Raw genomic sequence first — 18,365 nt, forward strand, 5'->3', positions numbered from 1 at the left:
TCTGTTATGTATCGAGAGACCACCAGAATCACTGAAAAATACGTAAATGATGAACTGGTATTATCTTTAACAAGGCTCAGTTTACGAGCACAAAAAGGCGTCCAGGGACTCCAAGGCAACGAAGGGCCACCGGTAATTGGACACCAATTAGACACCAAAGGAAAAGGATTCACGCATGCGCAGGTGAATTTGATACTTTGAAAGGCAGAGTATCACGCAGAGAACAGTTTTTCGTGATGCCCAAATAAAAGATGGCGCTCGCTGCAGCAAAGCATCGGAAGTGAAAGAAAAGGCGCGGTCGTATAGAATGTAACGCGTATATTCTCGGAACCGGAACGAAGGGAGGGGGGAGGAAAGGAGGCTTCCTATCCTGGTAGGTAGCGCTATCCTGAGAATTCTCAGATGTTGCGTTCTCATCGGCTGTTAAAAATAAGAAAAGGGAAGGAAATGTGTGTAATGTGTACGGGTGGTTGCTATTACAGCATAACCAACGAATTCATTGACCATTAGGCAAGCGACGCCCTAAAACACAGTCTTCACGATAACTTTATAACTCCGTTGTTATTTCGTATTGTCGTTTTTCTTTTGCGCCTAAAACAAATGCTTAGAAAATGTGTCCTGCAAAGGTCAATTGAGTTTCCTGTTTTGCAGCTCTGGGGTTACTGGGTGATATTGGAAGGACATTTTTTTTCTCCATGAGCCTGTGAATCTTACAGGTTCTGTGAAACAAGGTGGGCTCTTAACTCCTTTCAGTCACATTATCTTCTACTTGGGAAGCGCTCTCTGGTCAATGCAATTTTGTACTTGTAATTGTGTGGAAATTTTAAGTGCCACCCACTTCCCTAAGAGTTCTGAAGGTAGATATAGGAAAAAGATACATGAAATTATTTACGCACACTTAATGATCTCTATAGGACCAATGCTTTTATCAAAATGAAAGGAGCCTTGCACTTGAGGATTCAAGCTGCAAAGTTCTTGAATTGTAACAAGGAGAGAGATTGTTTCAATCCCAATGGCAATTTATTCCACAATATGGTTCCTACCACAAAGAAAGCTAGATTGGTTGCTTATATTCAACTTATCCATAAAAGTCCATTGATTATCTGAAAGCACAGTTTGTCCATGAATTCATAGCCTTGCAGGTAGCTTGCATCTAATCTAGGTAAAACTTTATGCACCACTGTGAGCACTTTCAGTTGTGCTTGAATGATTTCTGGTAGCCAATGAAACTGATTCAACATGGATAATAAGGCATCTTGAACAGGCTCCCATGCTTGGGGTGTGTGTGAAAGCCCTAATAAGCAGGCATATACCGGTACATAGAATGAAGGCTACTGCTAAGCTTGTAAGCCGCCCTGAGTCTTCGGAGAAGGGCGGGATATAAATGGAATTAAAATAAAAAAATAAAATAAAAAATGCTAACATATTGTATTGGATATAATCTGGATGTCTTCAAAGCCATGGAGAATGAATTGTAATGTTCAAGCCGTAAAGTTAGTGCTACATGAATCATTTAGAGTAGATTTGTCTCCATCTAATTTATCAACTTTATTATGTAGTTATCGAGATCATTGGTGGATTGAAGAGGCTGTTTATATTGTAAATCTATTTCTAGAGGGAACAAATCAAGAATAAACATATCCCATATTCTTAAAGGAATCAGTAGCAGGTCCCTTTTTGATCCACTTTTAAGAGATATTGAAACTTTAAAAGATTTCTTTGAGAATGGCCCAAAATTTCAGACCTAGGTATTTGCTGGAGTTTGGCGCTCATTTACTGTTTTTATTAATGATTATATGCGGCATTTTCCTTAATGGTTAAATGCTGATGTATGTAAGTATATATTTAATGGAAAAAACTATTTCTGGGAGCCAGTTCAGAGATATCACTAGTATGTCTATTAAATGAAGAGACCTGTTAAATACATTTAAAACTATTAATGTTGCTGATTTTGTTCTAAACCATATATTGTGCGTTTTCCTTGTTCCTGTTTTTTGCAGATTATTAGGTTTGATTTATTTATAAGCTTTACACTACTGTACAGGTAACAGGTTTTCTTCTAAATATAGTCATAGAAATGGATAACTTCGTTGAAGAACTGAGACAAGAAAGAAGGTCTCCATCCACAGGACAAACAGAGGATGAGTCTGCAGCCAGTGCTCTGGTCCCAGAAATTTATTTGCCTTTACTACCAAAACATTTCAACCATCCAAGTAAGTTTTTACTGACATGATGGAAAGTAGAGATGAAGGAAACTAGCAAAATTCTGGGGTCATTCTCCTTCCCCCATATAGACCTTCATCAGCCTGCAGTATATGGTAGTGTTACCTTTATCTTTTGCTATGAACTTGTTATAACCAATTGTTTTCTTCAGAAAAATTGCATAATATATCTTTTGGGTGCCACTTTGAAATGCAGTTGAGGAAATGGTATATTGAACATTAACCTAACATGGAATTCTCGTTTATAGAAAAACTAGCAATTAGAAGGATGGGTTCTAACCTAGCTGTTGCCCTGATACTTTTTTTCCTTTTTGCAAAGCAAATTCAATTGCTGTGCTATAGTACATATTTTTATTTATTCATTTGCTGAATTTGGGAGTGTACAATTGCTAGTTAACTTACTGTTATTAATGTGATGGTGACATAGGATACTTAATAAGATACAGACTGGTAGTCGAAAATCTCATGTTAGTAACTTATAGTTTCTTCCTGCAATTCTGTGGCCAGACTTAGGATATAATTTTTATTTATTTGTATCCCATCTTTATTATTTTTACATATAACTCACGGCAACAAACATATCCAACACACCTTCCTCCTTGTAATTTCCCCACAGTAACAGCCACCTTTATGAGGTAGGTTGAAAGAGAGACTGACTGGCCCAAGGTAACTCAGCTGGCTTTCATGACTAAGATGGGACTAGAACTCACAGTCCCCTGTTTTCTAGCCTGGTGACTTAACTGCTAGGCCAAACTGGCTAATGTATCTAGTAAAGCTTCATCTGTTACCTATTGATCAGGTTCTTCCATTTGTTCTGTTTCCCCAAATTCCCTTGTTGCTTTGGGACAAAATGTGAGTTCTTGGGGCAATGGGGTACATGGAAAAGAGGATAGACCAGAGAATTAGTGGAAAGTTAGAGTAGCATCTGTAACCTTAAAGGTAAAGGTAAAGGTTCCCCCGCACATGCGTGCTAGTCGTTTCCGACTTTAGGGGCCGGTGCTCATCTCCGTTTCAAAGCCAAAGAGCCAGCGCTTGTCCGAGGACGTCTCCGTGGTCATGTGGCCGGCATGACTAGACGCTAAAGGCATACGGAATGCTGTTACCTTCCCACTGTAGTGGTCCCTATTTTTCTACTTGCATTTTTATGTGCTTTCGAACTGCTAGGTTGGCAGAAGGTGGGATGAGTAACAGGCGCTCACTCTGTTATGTGGCACTCGGGATTCAACCCGCCAAACTGCCGACCTTCTGATCGACAAGCTCAGCATCCTAACCCACTGAGCCACCGCGTCCCTTATCTGTAACCTTAAATGTATTTAATAAAAGGGATCCTCTTTTGAAGCCAGTAAAAGAAGTTCTAGAAGCAATTAAACTGTAAGTAGTTTACCTGAAAGTCTTTGAAGAAAAGAGCACTGAACGTGAAAGGATATGGAATTCAGAATTTTTTAGCTGAGTCAAAGAGCAATTACATGATCTGTCTAAAGTTAACTGATTGCAGTATTATTTTGTACTTTCAGATGACGATTATCAAGATACTGTGCTTTTATACACTGTACACTGTTTACATTAAAATTGTTTTTTGTATAATTGAAAAATAGGCTCTGCACACATTTACCTATGTCATAGTCACCTCCGGGTTTTTCTACTATGATGCGCTCCACATGGGGCTGCCCTTGAAAAGTATCTGGAAGCTTCCATTGGTTCAAAAAGTGGTGGTTTTGTGCAAATCTAGATTCCTCTTGTGGGAGCTGCTTTGGTTGCCACTTTGCTTCTGCATCCAATTCAGGGTGCCTGTTACCACTTTTAAAGCCCTACATGGCTTGGGACCAGGTTATTTGATGGACCATCTTTTCCCAGTAGATCCAATTGCGAGGAGGCAAGGTATGTTAGGTCCGTCTAGTGGGACTAAGATGAGGGGACTTTTCTGTGGTGGCTCCCTTCCTAGGGAACATCATCCCCATGGAGATAAGATTGGACCCCACCTTGATACTCTTTTGAAAATCTCTGAAGATATGGTTTTGCCAGCCAGCCTAGGGACCTCAGGATGATTTGGAGCCCATTAAGTGATTTGTCTGAATGTTGTTGCCAGGAAGGTAGGAATGTATTGTGTTTTGCATTTGGGATCTGGTCTTTGTAAGTCTCCTGGAGTCAAAGTGAGTGTGTTGGATGGCCTTATAAATCTTTTTAATAAATAAAATGATCCGGCACTTTAAAGATGATAATCAGCATCTTGGATTGTGTTCAGACAAAAAATTGGGAGTCAGGGCAGGACACTCAGATGTTCTTAATATTCTTCCAATAAGAAATATTCCTTTTTATTTTAATTCCATTCTAGGAAGGATTGTTTATGTTAATAATGTTTATGCAGTCACCAGAAAACAGCTAAAATTCATAATGCTTTTCAGTTGATGTGACACATAGTAAGCTATACCAGGAAAATCCATGAGTATGATGCCTCAGGATACTGATAAGATTTCTGAGATAAGATAATGCCAAATTAATGCACAATATATTCTTGGAGTTCAGATTCCAGACATGAATATAAATTCACATTTTCTCTGTGAATGGCAAACTTAGTTCCATAAATGCTTTATGTATGCATTATTTATAAAATAAATAATCAATGTTTTCTTATGTTGGTTGAAGCAAATATGGCTGTGACATCTTCAGAATTTCAGAAGGTGAAAGAGGATTGTTTATGCTGTATCCAAGATGCTCTCTTACAAAGTCAGTGGCAGAGAGCTGCAGAATTAATGATAAGCTACTTGGAAATGCTGGAAAATACAACTGCAGAAAAAAGAGTGACAGCTCAAGAGGTAAGTGAGTTAATTAATAGAATATCTTTGAAATGATTGGAAATATATCATTTCTCTAGCATGTTCCTCTATATAATTAAGAACAGGATAAAAATGTCCCATTTATGCATTGTGTCGTGTATTTAGATGTATGACATGGGACATTTTTTTCATAAATGTGGGATTCAAACCTTTTTTAGGCCGTAGGAACCTTTGAAAATTTGAATGGATGTAGTGAGTACTCTCAAAAAATGTCAGAGTAAGTTATAATGGGATTGTCTGTTCACAAAAAAGTTACAAACATTGCAGCCAATCATGAAATACTTATTTAGTTGATATAAGGCAACCTATTGGCTGGTCTTCACCTCCTCTCATCCCTTCAGGAGGCTTCCTGGCATTTTCTATTTTATCTTTCACATTTTTCTGGACACCTAAGCAAATTTCTTAAAGCCCTACCTTACAGTCACCTACCCTTTTTATTTTCTGTAATACATGTTGGGTCTATATGGGGTCCTGTATTCTATGTAAATAAAGATGATAGAGGCTGGTGTTTTGATCTGTAGAATGTCAGATCTCTTTATCTCTCTGTCTACCTGCCTGCCTGATGGCACAGCTCATGGGAAAGTGAATATTGGAAATATAGTGTTTACAGGCAAATGTATTGGGAGATTGATCAAGAAAATCAAGATGGCAACCTTGAACAGGCGGTTGAGTTTGGCAACTTGACTTTCTTGACTTTGCTCCTATGCATGTCCCTGCTCATGGGCATCATGTTAGTGATTTTTTTGTAAATAATTGTATAAGAGTGCACCAGTAGTCATAGTGCATTTGCTTTTAGTACTGTGGTTTTATGATTTGCTTGTAATGTATTTTCTACCTGATTAGGAGATTTGGAGAATAGGAACTGAAATCATGCAGCAGCATCCACAAAGTAATATAGAAGAGATCAACAATTTTGCAGATCGGATGAAAAATTTAGGAGTCAAAAGATATTTAAAGGTAAGAAAAACACTCTTAAGTAAAAATAACTTTAATGCAATATTTAATATTGAAAACATGTTTTATTATGAGAATTCCCACTGATTCCTTTAAGAATATGATGTAATCTTAGAAAGGTCAAATATAAAATACATTTATAACCACACTATCAAAATGGTTAGAAGCCACAATTCCTTCCTTCCTCCCTTCCCTTCCCTTCCCTTCCCTTCCCTTCCCTTCCCTTCCCTTCCCTTCCCTTCCCTTCCCTTCCCTTCCTTCTGTTTTATTTTCTTATTTTACTTTCTAATACCTTGTTAAAATTGCTAAAATTATATTAAAAAAGAAAATATACTGTTATTGTAAAATGTTAGTATAGATCTCTAAATTACACTTCTTGTGTGATATTTTTGATAAAATATATGGCTTCAAATTTTAATGATACAGAATTGTATTTTAATTATGGCTTTGGAACTATTTAAAAACTGAGTGGTTCCATAATTTATTCTAACTTAATACCATAAGCTTATTTGTTCCACAACTTGGCAAAATTCACTCTCATGTATCAGCAAAAAAGTGTGATTATTTCTATAGTAAGAATCTTTGATTTCTTATACAGATGACAATCTAGCATACCCATACACAACTGCAGTTGAAAGTGGTTCCTTGTTATTAAAACAAAATAGTTCTAAAGACACAACTCATATCTGAAGTTATTGGAAACTGCTGCTTTATTTATGCATATTGATATCCAAAGTTGCTGCGTCTGTTCAACCTAGTAAATAAAGATCAAATTACAGATTTCTTTAGAGCATGCCTTCCACCTTTTGTGCAATGGATTTCTGGATGAAGCCTATCAGAATTTGATCTTGGCTGAAAGTTGGCGATATGGAGAAGAAACTGTTGCTCAGGAAAAAGAGCTGAAACTCGTTCAAGCTTATAAGGGACTGATAGACTATTATATGTGGTTAAAAAAAAAGACAGACCTTTTGGAGCTGGGTGAGTATATGCCTGTAGATGCCACAGTGGCAGCATGCAGCAGTAACGGTTGCAGTTGTCAGTGAATTTTTCAATTCCATTCATGAAATATGAGAGGTGAGACAAAACTTTGGCTGAGTCTTCTCTGGCATGTTTACTAAGAAATAAGTTCTAGAGAATTTCATGGAATTGGTACCTGATGAAGTATGTAGAAGGTTTTGAAATTCATTTGGTATCTTCCTTAACAATGGGGATGACTAAGGATTATTGTATATGTTGTTTCTCTTGTATTGCAGTTTTAAAAAAAACCTGCCCCTGGAGAACTCAAATGGCTTTCTCAACTGGCTAATATTAGTTTGTTTGCTGATAAGCTCTATCAGAATTATTGGCCTTGGATAATCATAGTATTTAATTATGATTTGGAGCCATAATCAGAACTGTCAAAAACACTGTCGACATGGTTTTGTTGATAAGCTAAATTTTTACAAAGGAAAGTGTAAGGAGAAATCATAATAATCTGTTAGTGATTTTGCAAAGGCACAAAATGAAATAGGGAAACACTAGTTGTTCAGTTCACCTATAATATTTTACCACAGTAAGTATTAAGGTTGAGAACTGGGAAACTGTGAGCATCCTAGACCAAACGTAAGTCTAACAGTGCTAGTGAATTCCTGGAAGCTTGGCACTTGAACAACTCAGCCATTAGTGGACACAGAGAGATAAACCACATTTACACACCATCCAGAAGAGACAATAAAAAGCTAAGGAAATCAAAAGACCAGAACATATTCTTACCCACAGCCAACACTCAGATTAGTAGGGATCAGCATAAGACAAAAGATCAGGCAGAAAACAATACTCTGACCAAGGAACTACCAAAAGGAAAATCACTCCCCCACTGATACTCGCAAGGCAAGCTACTCTATATAAATAAAGCAGTAGCACTGATAATGTTACCTAGTTAGGTAATAAAATGTCTGTAAGCAAACAACAAAGCTCAGAGAGAACTAAGGACTCCACATTGTTACATATAACAGTAGTGGGAGAAGGTAAACACATCTGAGTTGTGTATTTCAAAGAAACGTTCTGCCATCTCCAAAAGATGTGCAGATATATTTGGCTCTGAACTGATTACCTCGGGATGCTACTTTTGGGTTTCATGAAAGAGATACTGATCATAACTTACCAAGTATATTATGGCAAAGCATTGGTGAAATATTTTGCCAGCTATGAAATGGATTTTTTTTTATCATTCCCCCTCACCATTCCTTTTATTGTTTGACTTCTTTAGTATAAAAAATATTCAGGAGATCTGAAATGGCAGCTGTTGTATTGTAAATAAGACTTTCTTTTATGTGTTCAATTTGAATGACTATATTCTTTGACTATCTCTTTTTTTAAGCTTTTCTTTCTGGAGGGTTTTTGAGAAGTTGATTTTAAAATCAAGGATAACATCATGATGTCATCTGTTTCAAATTGAATTTATGAGATGGATCTCTTGCCTTTCACAGATGAAGACAGCTGTACACAAACTTCTCTTCAGCAGGAAATGCATGGCTTGTACCAACAGGCTAAAGTCGGCCTCAGGGAAATAATCAGAATTCCTGGTGTTTGGGATCCTTTCGTAATTTGTTATGTGGATGTAAGAGCACCCTTTGTATAACAAACTTTCTGTGTCACATAATCTGGATGGCTGTCAGATGTGGCAGCTTTAGAGAGTCATTAAGTAACTCAGTGGTAGAGGTTTTTGCAGAGATCTGTAGATTCAGAAATTTGTGAAAGTGCTCTAAGCTCTACCATCACACAGCTTGTTTGATTTATATCCTACCTTTTGTTTAGGAGCTTGAGCCAGCATATATGGTGCTCCTTCCTCCCATTCCCCCCATAACAACCACCCTGTGAGGTAGGTAGGTTGAACTAAAAGAAAATGACTGGTTCAGAATTACTCCATGAGCTTCTATGGCTGAGAGTGGACTATGGCTGAGTCTGAGTGAGTAGGTTTACATGTTACACTAAGCCATAATGTGATTTGTTTGTTTCTAGCTTAACATATTGTGGGAACCAGCCATTTGATCTCTAAACCAAAGTGTATGATTCCACATATTTTTGTGGAACCAATCAGTCATGGGCTGGACCAGAACCAGCGGATTGAACTATTAAGATTTTAGGAAATATTTCCTGATGGTATGTGACTCAGTGGAACAGTTGCCTTATGGAATCACATGTTCTCCTTCACTGAAGGCCTACAAACAGAAGCTGGTGATCCTTCTGTCCAAACTGCTTATTACATAATATGTGCCATGATAGTACTTTTCTCATCACGCATACACAGACCCCCTTTCCATATTTATAATTGTAGCAGTCTTCCTTGGTGCTGCAGTTCATATAGATGACAATAGATGGCCCTATGGCACCGATTTTCAATGGTGAGATAAAAATTGTAAAAAGAAGCAAGGAAGGCTGCAGAAGAAAAAGGAGAGGGAAGTGAGGAAGTCTGTTGGATAATGAAAAAACAGAAAAACTAAATGGGAGAGGGGAGAAAAATACAGGGAAGTTCACTCCCTCCTTCATATGACAGCTCTTTAGTTATCCAAAGAGGGCTGTCTTTTCTTATGCGGATTCCTTTAACTGTTCTTCCTAGGACCTGGTTTCCAGTCCCTGTACCATCTTAGTAATATTAGCAAGCAAAAGCTTCAATGGGCACTTGGGGGAGAGAAAAGTTTGTCAGGGAGCCTCAAGGGACACATCCAGCCCCCCCCCGCCCCCGAACTGCACCTGAAGCCATATGTTTTTGCACCTTGCCTTAATGCAGTTTAAAAAAATAATTGCACTGTTAAATTACATTTATTTTAATCTCATTTTATTGCAAAACAGTTTGGTACTACTTTGTAACCTTGTGTTTATTTTAAATGAGCAGCTGAAAATTTATGTTCCTTTAGTTGCTGGAACACTACGAGGAGTACGAAGAAGCACGAGAAGTGTTAAGTGACTATGCGTATAATTCCAAGTTTCCTCCCAACCCTAATGCCCATGTCTACTACTACCAGTTTCTAAAGAGAAGGGGGGAATCCAGGAAAACACAGATCGCTGCACTGCAGGCAAGAATTCTGGAGTTTTACTATTCTGTTTATTTATGATTCTGTTCTTACTCTCTTTTATCTGTGAATAATGAACACCACAAACTGGCTAATGAATGTTTTCTTGGAAGTTGAATATGTCTAATATAGTGTACCAAATAGCTTGCTGAAATCAACAGAACTTACAACTAGAGGTAGTCCTCAACTTACCCCTGATCATTTTATGATCATTTGGAGTTACAACAGCCTTGGAATGGTGCTTTATGACCCATAAAGCACTTCTGGCTGTTGTAAAATATTACAAACACACACACACACACACACACACACACACACAGAGAGAGAGAGAGAGAGAGAGAGAGAGAGTGTTATGTAATCACATTTATGGTGCTTGGCAGCTGACTTGCATGTATGATCAGTTGCAGGATCAGTTGCAGGATTGTGTGGCCATAGGAACGTGATTTGTGATTTGTCACAATTTTTGGTGGGGTTTTTTTTTTGTGATTTCTGGCAAAAAAAACTCCCATTTGGGAAAATGGATACATTTAATGACTGCATTGTTCCTTTAAGAATTGTGTGATTCACTTAACAACTACTGTGAAAAATGTAAAAAAATATATAGGTCTGGTGGTGCAGGTGTCTTGATTTAACAACTGCAGTGATTTACAGCTGGATTTCGGTTTCAAGTTGTCATAAATTGAGAAATTTATTTCCTTCCTTCCTTCCTTCCTTCCTTCCTTCCTTCCTTCCTTCCTTCCTTCCTTCCTTCCTTCCTTCCTTCCTTCCTTCCTATCTGGCCATGGGGCTACTCTAGGTGGCTTACAACAATAAAAAGGAATAAATGAAAAGTGTAAACAGAACAGAAATAAGATAATAGATCAATGAAACAATGAAAAAGAACACAATGAGAATACATCAATATGAAAACCAAAAAAAGATGGGTGGGTGGACAGCAGACAACAAGGGGGGGAGGTGGAGTCTGCCATCAATCCAGCAGCCTCCTTCAGAGTGGAATTGCCCCGTTTGGACCCTGGGCCAATCAGCAGAACCAGGTTTTCAGGCCACAAAGACTGCTCTTGGACACTTTGCACCAGTTGAATCTTCTGAATAGATTTCAATGGTAGCCCCGTGCAGAGAGCATTGCAGTAGTTCAGGTGACAGATGACCAGGACTTCAGTAATTGAGTGCAGGGAGCCATGATCCAGGTAAGGTCATGGCTAGTGCACAGACTGGACTGTGCAAAAGCTCTTCTAGTCACGAGCAGGAAATGTGAGGCCAGGAGAATCCCTAGGTTGCAAACTAGGTCTGAGCAGGGTAGTGCAACCCATCCAGAACAAAGGATGACAAATACTCGGTTCCTGAGGCTCCTTGTACCCCAAACCACTCAGTCTTGCCAGGGTTCAGTTGAAGTCTGTTGTCCCCATCCAGATCCTTAACAGCCTCCAGGTATTGCAAGAGGGCAGAGACGGCATCACTCGGGTTACCATGTCTAGAGATGTGGAGCTGAATATGACCAGCATATTGATAATATCTCAAGCCATGGTGACGGGTGATCTCACCCAATGACTTCATGTATGTTGATCTAAATTCCTACATTCTTAACTTAAGCTGGAACAACATCAGGGTGGCACAACAATGTAGAGGTAGTCCTTGAATTATGACCACAAGTGGGACCATATTGCTAAGTGATGGGGGCCATTAAGTGAATCATTTGACTATGACTGATTTTATGACCATTAAGTGAATCACACAATTGTTAAGCAAATTTAGCTCCCCCTCCCCCCCAATTGACTTTGCTTGTTGGAAGCAGACTGGGAAGAATGTAAATAGCAATCACGTGTCCCTGGGATGCTGCAGACTTCATAAATACATACCGTTTGCAAAAATCATGTGACAGCAGGGATGTTGTGACCATCACAATATTTTATTGCAGAGCTGCTACTGCACAATTTACTTTACAGTAAATAGGAATTTGGGAGTGTGGGGAGGGGCAAATGTAGTGTCTGTTTGCAACTTCTTCAACCAAATACATTTTTCCTAGGCTTGAGCAATGATGCTGGGAGAAGGCAGGGCTGCTTTAAGAAGTTGCAAACATGTACCCCTGGGCTCTCCAATCCACCTTTTGTATTTGTAATTAAAATATTGCAGTGTTTTAGATGTAGATAACCACCGTCTTCTGTGCTGATGTATTCTCATGCTGCGTTTTTCAAGTGTAAAATGCTCAAACAAGTACTTTTTAGAAAACAAATTAAATGCAATAATTACACCACAATCCTAAAATATTTGTCTTATAAATTTGACACTATTATTATAGTAAGAATGCAGTGCCAGCGATCTCTGCAATAACTGGAATAGATTAATGGGCTGACTTCAGTTTCTACGTACCTTTTTTGCTTAATAAAATATAATTTTTTGATGCCAGAATACATATTTCAAATTCTTTAGCGCGGCATGTACTTTACACCTGATATACAGACAATCCTTGATTTACAATGGCAATGGAGCCTGGGATTTCAGTCATAAGTTGTTCCAGTTGTAAGATGAGGTACTACATAAGCAGATTCAACCTTTTTAAGATGGTTATTAAGCAAATCACATCATTTTCTGCTGGAAAATGGCAAAAAAAATGTAACAGATTGCAGTCATGGGATGCTGACCTGGTCATAAATGCAATGTCATCACCTCCCCTTTGTGCCCAAAATGCAATAATTTGACTCTGCTTGTATATGTGTGTGTGTGTGTGGGGGGCGCATGTTAACTTTGAGATTGGGCTGTGAATAGCTTTTCTGAAGTCTGTTGTATCTTCAAATTAAGACTGGTTCAGGACTGGTGATAAATTGAGGACTGCCTGTAATGTGCCTTGGCTCTGAGGTGAAACTGGCACTCTAATTCTGTCCTCTGGTATAAACTTCTGCAGGCATCTTCTGTAAAACCATTGAGATATAAAAGTGCCTAGTTTTGCTTTCCAACATTTATGCATTTGCCTGTTTCTTCCTAGATCCTGCACGAGCTTGTTCCTTCCCATGAACTAATGCTGGAATTTTACAACTTGCTTAGAAAATCGAGTGAGTCCTTTTAAGGTATCCCAGCACTGAACTCAGATTAGTTGCTCTGTTCCTCCCTTGAGCCATAATTAAAAGAAAAAGTTTCAAGCAAATCCTAATGCAAATAAAAGTTTACAACCAAGAGTTCATTTTGCTATCTTGGACTTATCTCTTGGAGGAAAGCAGAACAACCTTGTTCTACCAGCATTGGTTACAGCCTGACTAAGTGTAAGGCATTCTGTGTAGAACCGCCTTTGTTTCGAAAACATCGCTATAGGTGATAGTGCCTGGATGCTCATGAAAGCCAAGCACACTGATTAAATTATTTCTGATATTGTGCTAATTACTGTTTCCCTTTTTTCCTGGCTCCTTTTATCTTATTGGTTTTCATATTAAAAGGCTTGATAATTTTTTTTTAAAAAAATCACCTGAACTCCTATGAACCTGCTCATATCTTGTGATGGGCCCCTCTGTTTCTGGTCCACTATTACTATCCAGTTAGCTGTGGCCTGTTATTCTTGAATAATATATATTGTTGGCTTTTAAGCTAATTTTAAAAACTAGTTTTTTATCGCATAATTTTATTGAGTCTTTTTCAATCTCCTATAATTTCCAACTACCATGGTTAAAAGCTAGGAATTAGTGGCTGACTTCAGAATGGCGTCTGGTTGGGGAAGGTTCATATATAGTATCTAATCATTGCAAATTGAAGAGATTACATTAAATACAATTAGTTGCTACTACTGCAGCGGTTGCTGGATTTTTGTGCTTGGTTTCAGAAATTAAAAATAAGGAAAAGCCTCACCAACTGGAAAAATGAGAACTTTTTATTTCTTTTGCATACATTAGAATACTATAAAAATAATGGGATCTATTCTAATTTCAGAAAAAAGGAAAAAACATAAGTTACAGCTGAAAGTTATTTTTGCAGCCTTGGATTTTGCTGGATGGAAGGAAAATGTAAAAGCTTGGAGTTATTTGGCAAAACAGACAGTAGAAATTCTGCAAAAGTAAGTCTATCAGGTCTTGCAGTATTGTTATATCTATATAAATATGTGTGCTATATATATTGTAAAAATCTAATGTACTTTAATTTTCTTGGGGAAGAGGTCTAGTCCTCTGCATAAAATGGGGGATCTTTTCAGATGGAAATAAGACATTCTTTAAAAAAAGAATCTGAAACCCAGAGTTCGAAATGTTCAAGAAAATTTAGCAATCTCCTTAGGTGAACATTAGCTAATTTTAATAAAATGCACATTTGGGAAGGGTTCTTTTCCCTTGTTCTAGACTTTAGATGATCCATCTGTACCAGGTCAAAACATTAAAAATAAAAGTTAAAAAAAAAACTATATTGAACTCAATGCAATTGCATAGTAATCTGCTGATTTTTAAAAAAATCAGTTACATAGAGTTTTTATTGCTGGATTCCATGGAAAGATTCTAACTGATTAAATACAGGACAAAGCTATACTTGCCCAAAGTGATATCTAATTAGAACAAAGCTGTCTTTACTTGGATTTCCTGGCTAACTTTCATCTTCTTTGCCTGTCCCTTTGAATTTGAGCTAGGTTTGAGTTAATTTTTACTGCGAGTACATTTATAGTGGTATGGAAAACAGAAATGGCCTTATATTACCCAGATTGAATTTTTTGAAGCAATGTATGCTTTGTACCTGATCTTTGCAGTCTTTTACAGGTAGGCCTTGAGTTAACTATTCACTTAGTGACTGTTCAAAGTTACAACGGCATTGAAAAAAGTGACTTGTGACCATTTTCCGCACTTAACAGGCATTGCAATATCCCCATTGTCACGTGAGCAAGCTTGGCAATTGGGATGTATTTATGATGGTTGCAATGTCCTGGGGTTACGTGATCACCTTTTGTGACCTTCTGATAAGCAAAGCTAGATTCATTTAACAACTGCAGTGATTCACTTAACAACTGTTGCAGTAAGTGGGGAAAAACTCACTTAACACTTAGCAATGGAAATTTGGGGCTCAGTTGTGGTTGTAACTTGAGAACTACCTGTAACAAAGTAGGAAATTCCCCTACTAATATTTGAGATGTATCTATTCAGGTTTAGATCTAATTCAGATATTACTGGGTTTTCTTTAAATGTTTTTCAGCTCTGATAAGCAATTTCACTGGCTCAAAAAGGAGTGGGATATTCGAAAGGACTGGTGGCCGGCTTTTCACTTCAGTCTTTATTTGGCAAAAAGTAACTGGCAGGAAAACAAAAAGCTCACTTGTGAAAAAGTTCTGGTAGCCGGAATACTGTTGGGAAAAGGTAAGGTTTTCTTTCCCTTTAAATATTATTTTATTTTATGTTAGTGAGGATTTCAAATACCGTTTAAATAGTGTTTAAAAAAAACTATTCCTCTTTCCCCATAACGTGTGCAATAGTCCATAACTATGCCATGAAGAGCTTTATAGGTGATTATCAGCACACTCAATTGCATTCAGATGAGATGTGAAAGCTAGTGCCACTATCCAAATAGCAGTGGTACATGGGCATCATAACTTATCTGGGCCACTGTATTCTAGCCAGTTGTACTTCTGAGTAATCTTCAAGGGCAACCTCATATAAAACATATTGCAGCAATCTAACGGGGAGGTGACTAAGGAGTCAGTGGCCATGAGCTAGGCTTTCCAGTCTAGGAACAAGTGCAATTGGCACGCAAGATAAGAGTTGTGCGAAGGCCCTCCCTGCCACTGCTGCCACTTGCTGTTCAAGCAAGAGCCCAAAGTCCAAAAAAACCTGGCAAATTTCACACTAATACTGGTGTCTGATAAGTCATATCCTTCAGGGCTTCTCAATAGCTTCCCTAAAAGGAAAAGCAGGAGGCAGGATGAAAATGAGGTTGATTTAATAGACAGGTGACCATGCTTAAATTGCTCTTGGTAATGTCTCAGGACCAACAGGTGCAAATTGTCCTCAGGAAATTGAGCCAAACTATGCTTCAATCCACTTCAGATGACCTACCCAACTGGGTCTAGCTCAGAGCAGATCCGAATGACTTCATATGGCAGTTGCCTCAAGTGGTCCTGCAGATATTTCTCTGGTCTTTCCCTCCCCAGGAGGAACATGGTCATCTTGAACAGGGCTGCAGAGGCAGTAAGAGCAGAAAAATGGTTATGTTTGGCTCCTTTTCTTGCCACAAAGCAATACCTGTATTTGTCTGGATTTGCTATTCATCTCCAAGTGCCTTTTCTGATGTTTCATCTCCTGGAGTTAACAAAATATGTCCAGTTGATTTGACTAATTGTGTTTAGAAGAGCCCTATCTGGGTCACAAGTTATTTTAATACCATTGTTGTGTCACATTTGTGCTAATGCCATTTCAATTTTTATATATTTTTAGACTGCAAGTACTTTAAGTACGTCACAAAAGAAGCTTGTAAAGTTCAGAAGAGAAAGTTCCGACAGTTGAAGAAATTTGTGAAGGAACACAGCTGGGTCAGTTTAAGATTGGCTGCTACGTGATTACTTAGTGTCAAATCTCTTGATTTTTCAAGGGTGTTGAAAAATCCTGACAAGCAATTATTGTAAAATTCAGGTAGTTCTGGAGATGTGATCGGTCACCTAAGGGCTATTTGAAATTACATCAACCCCCCTCCCCCCAAAAGCTACATATGATCTATTTTGAAATATGGCTGCTGCAGCACCCCTTACAACTGGCAACAGAGATGCTGCAGCATCCTCCACCTTCCCCCCCAATGGCTTTCCCCCCTGGGACCCCACAGTGCTTGGTCTACTCCCCATGCCTCCCGGAAGCACCTGCCATTTCCCACATACTGACAATTCCTTGTGGAAATGGCGGCTGCTTTCAGAGCATTCTGCCCTGGTCAGCTGGCTGTAGGGAGACTGCAAAGCTCTCCTGGCTCTTGGTAGGCTTGGGCGAGGCCAGTTGCCTGCATGCAAAAGTGGAAGCTTCAGGATTATCTTCCCAAAGGTGGCTTTATCAGGCATGCACAGAGGCTTGTTTGGAAGCTTCTCTGGCATTGGAACATGGCGTTGGGCCTTAATCCTGCTGAGCTGTTTTTGGCTTTGCTGCTTGTCTGCTTCCTTTATGGACCCAGCTGAGTGATGGGCCTTCCCCACCCAGAAGGCGCCCCATGCTCCATTTAACAACCCACACATTTGTTTAAGGGCATCAGGGAGAGCAGGGCTGGGGATTGTTAAGCAAGACTGTTTCGCTTAATGGCTGACCACACTTGCGACTGTAATGGGCAGGCTCCGTTACTGTCCTAGGTCAAGGACTACTTGTATGTATATGTATAAGAATTGTATTTTTTACAATAAAAATATGTCTGTAATAAATCTGTTTCATGAATGAACTTCTTTCCTTTTTTATTTATGTTAATGTTAAAATAAAAATCGGGCCTTTAAATTTTAGACTTTTAAAACTTGAGACTTTAGAGGAAATAGACATAATAATTTACATTTCCAAAATTGCATTTACAATACAACACTTGAAACTTATTTAAAATGTTTATATGGCTGCCCATCTTGTGGTATACAACTCAAAATATGTTAAATGTGGCTAGTTGTTGTATATAATTTTTGAACAGGCACATTGTGCTCTTTGATGCATCCTGAAGGCATATATTTCTGAGGGCTTCCTGGTTCATGGATAGTATGTCTTAGTATATGAGGACCAAGCTCAAGAGGCGGGCAGGATTATACTTGGAAAGTGGTAAAGTTAGTGCCTTAGATAACTGCACAGTGTAAGCCACTGTGTAAGTTGACTGATTATCAATTCATACATTTATTTAAATTTTAGAGAATTGAAACTCTAAGCTGTTTTGAAACACCAAAGGACAGGTTCTTTAAAGAACATTCTGCATAAGGTTAGCCTGAAAGAAAGGAATATCATGGATATATCTATGATATGTTTTAAAAGAATATTAATCCATCCAGCCCAACCTCTAGTCCTTGGAACTGTGTCATTGTCTGATATGTGACTAGACAAAGCAACTCAAAGATATCCTGCAGAGAATGTCTAGACTTGGACAAGGCAGCTTCTGCCCTTCAGTGAGTGATAAAAAACATGAAAATGAGTAAGACAGCTGCTACAGAAGGATAGCATCAGTCTTTATTCTTATTAAGGTAAAGGTAAAGGTTCCCCCGCACATGCGTGCTAGTCGTTTCCGACTCTAGGGGCCGGTGCTCATCTCCGTTTCAAAGCCGAAGAGCCAGCGCTTGTCCGAGGACGTCTCCGTGGTCATGTGGCCAGCAAGACTAGACGCCAAAGGCGCACGGAACGCTGTTACCTTCC

The 18,365-nt window shown here is 38.6% G+C and overlaps 1 protein-coding gene across 1 annotated transcript; it reads left to right on the forward strand.

Annotated features, from left to right (window-relative positions):
• Positions 1 to 280: 280 nt before the first annotated feature.
• Positions 281 to 17,401, forward strand: TAF1A (TATA-box binding protein associated factor, RNA polymerase I subunit A). Its single transcript, XM_081314446.1, has 11 exons — positions 281 to 373; positions 2,070 to 2,213; positions 4,866 to 5,035; positions 5,900 to 6,013; positions 6,790 to 6,988; positions 8,479 to 8,609; positions 9,907 to 10,065; positions 13,043 to 13,109; positions 13,975 to 14,098; positions 15,214 to 15,374; positions 16,449 to 17,401. Exons 2-11 carry the CDS (start codon positions 2,078 to 2,080, stop codon positions 16,568 to 16,570), a joined length of 1,383 nt encoding a protein of 460 aa, XP_081170572.1. The 5' UTR covers positions 281 to 373; positions 2,070 to 2,077; the 3' UTR covers positions 16,571 to 17,401.
• Positions 17,402 to 18,365: the final 964 nt, after the last annotated feature.

Source organism: Vipera berus (assembly GCF_964194415.1).
Source record: "Vipera berus genome assembly, chromosome: 1".
NCBI lineage: Eukaryota > Metazoa > Chordata > Lepidosauria > Squamata > Viperidae > Vipera > Vipera berus.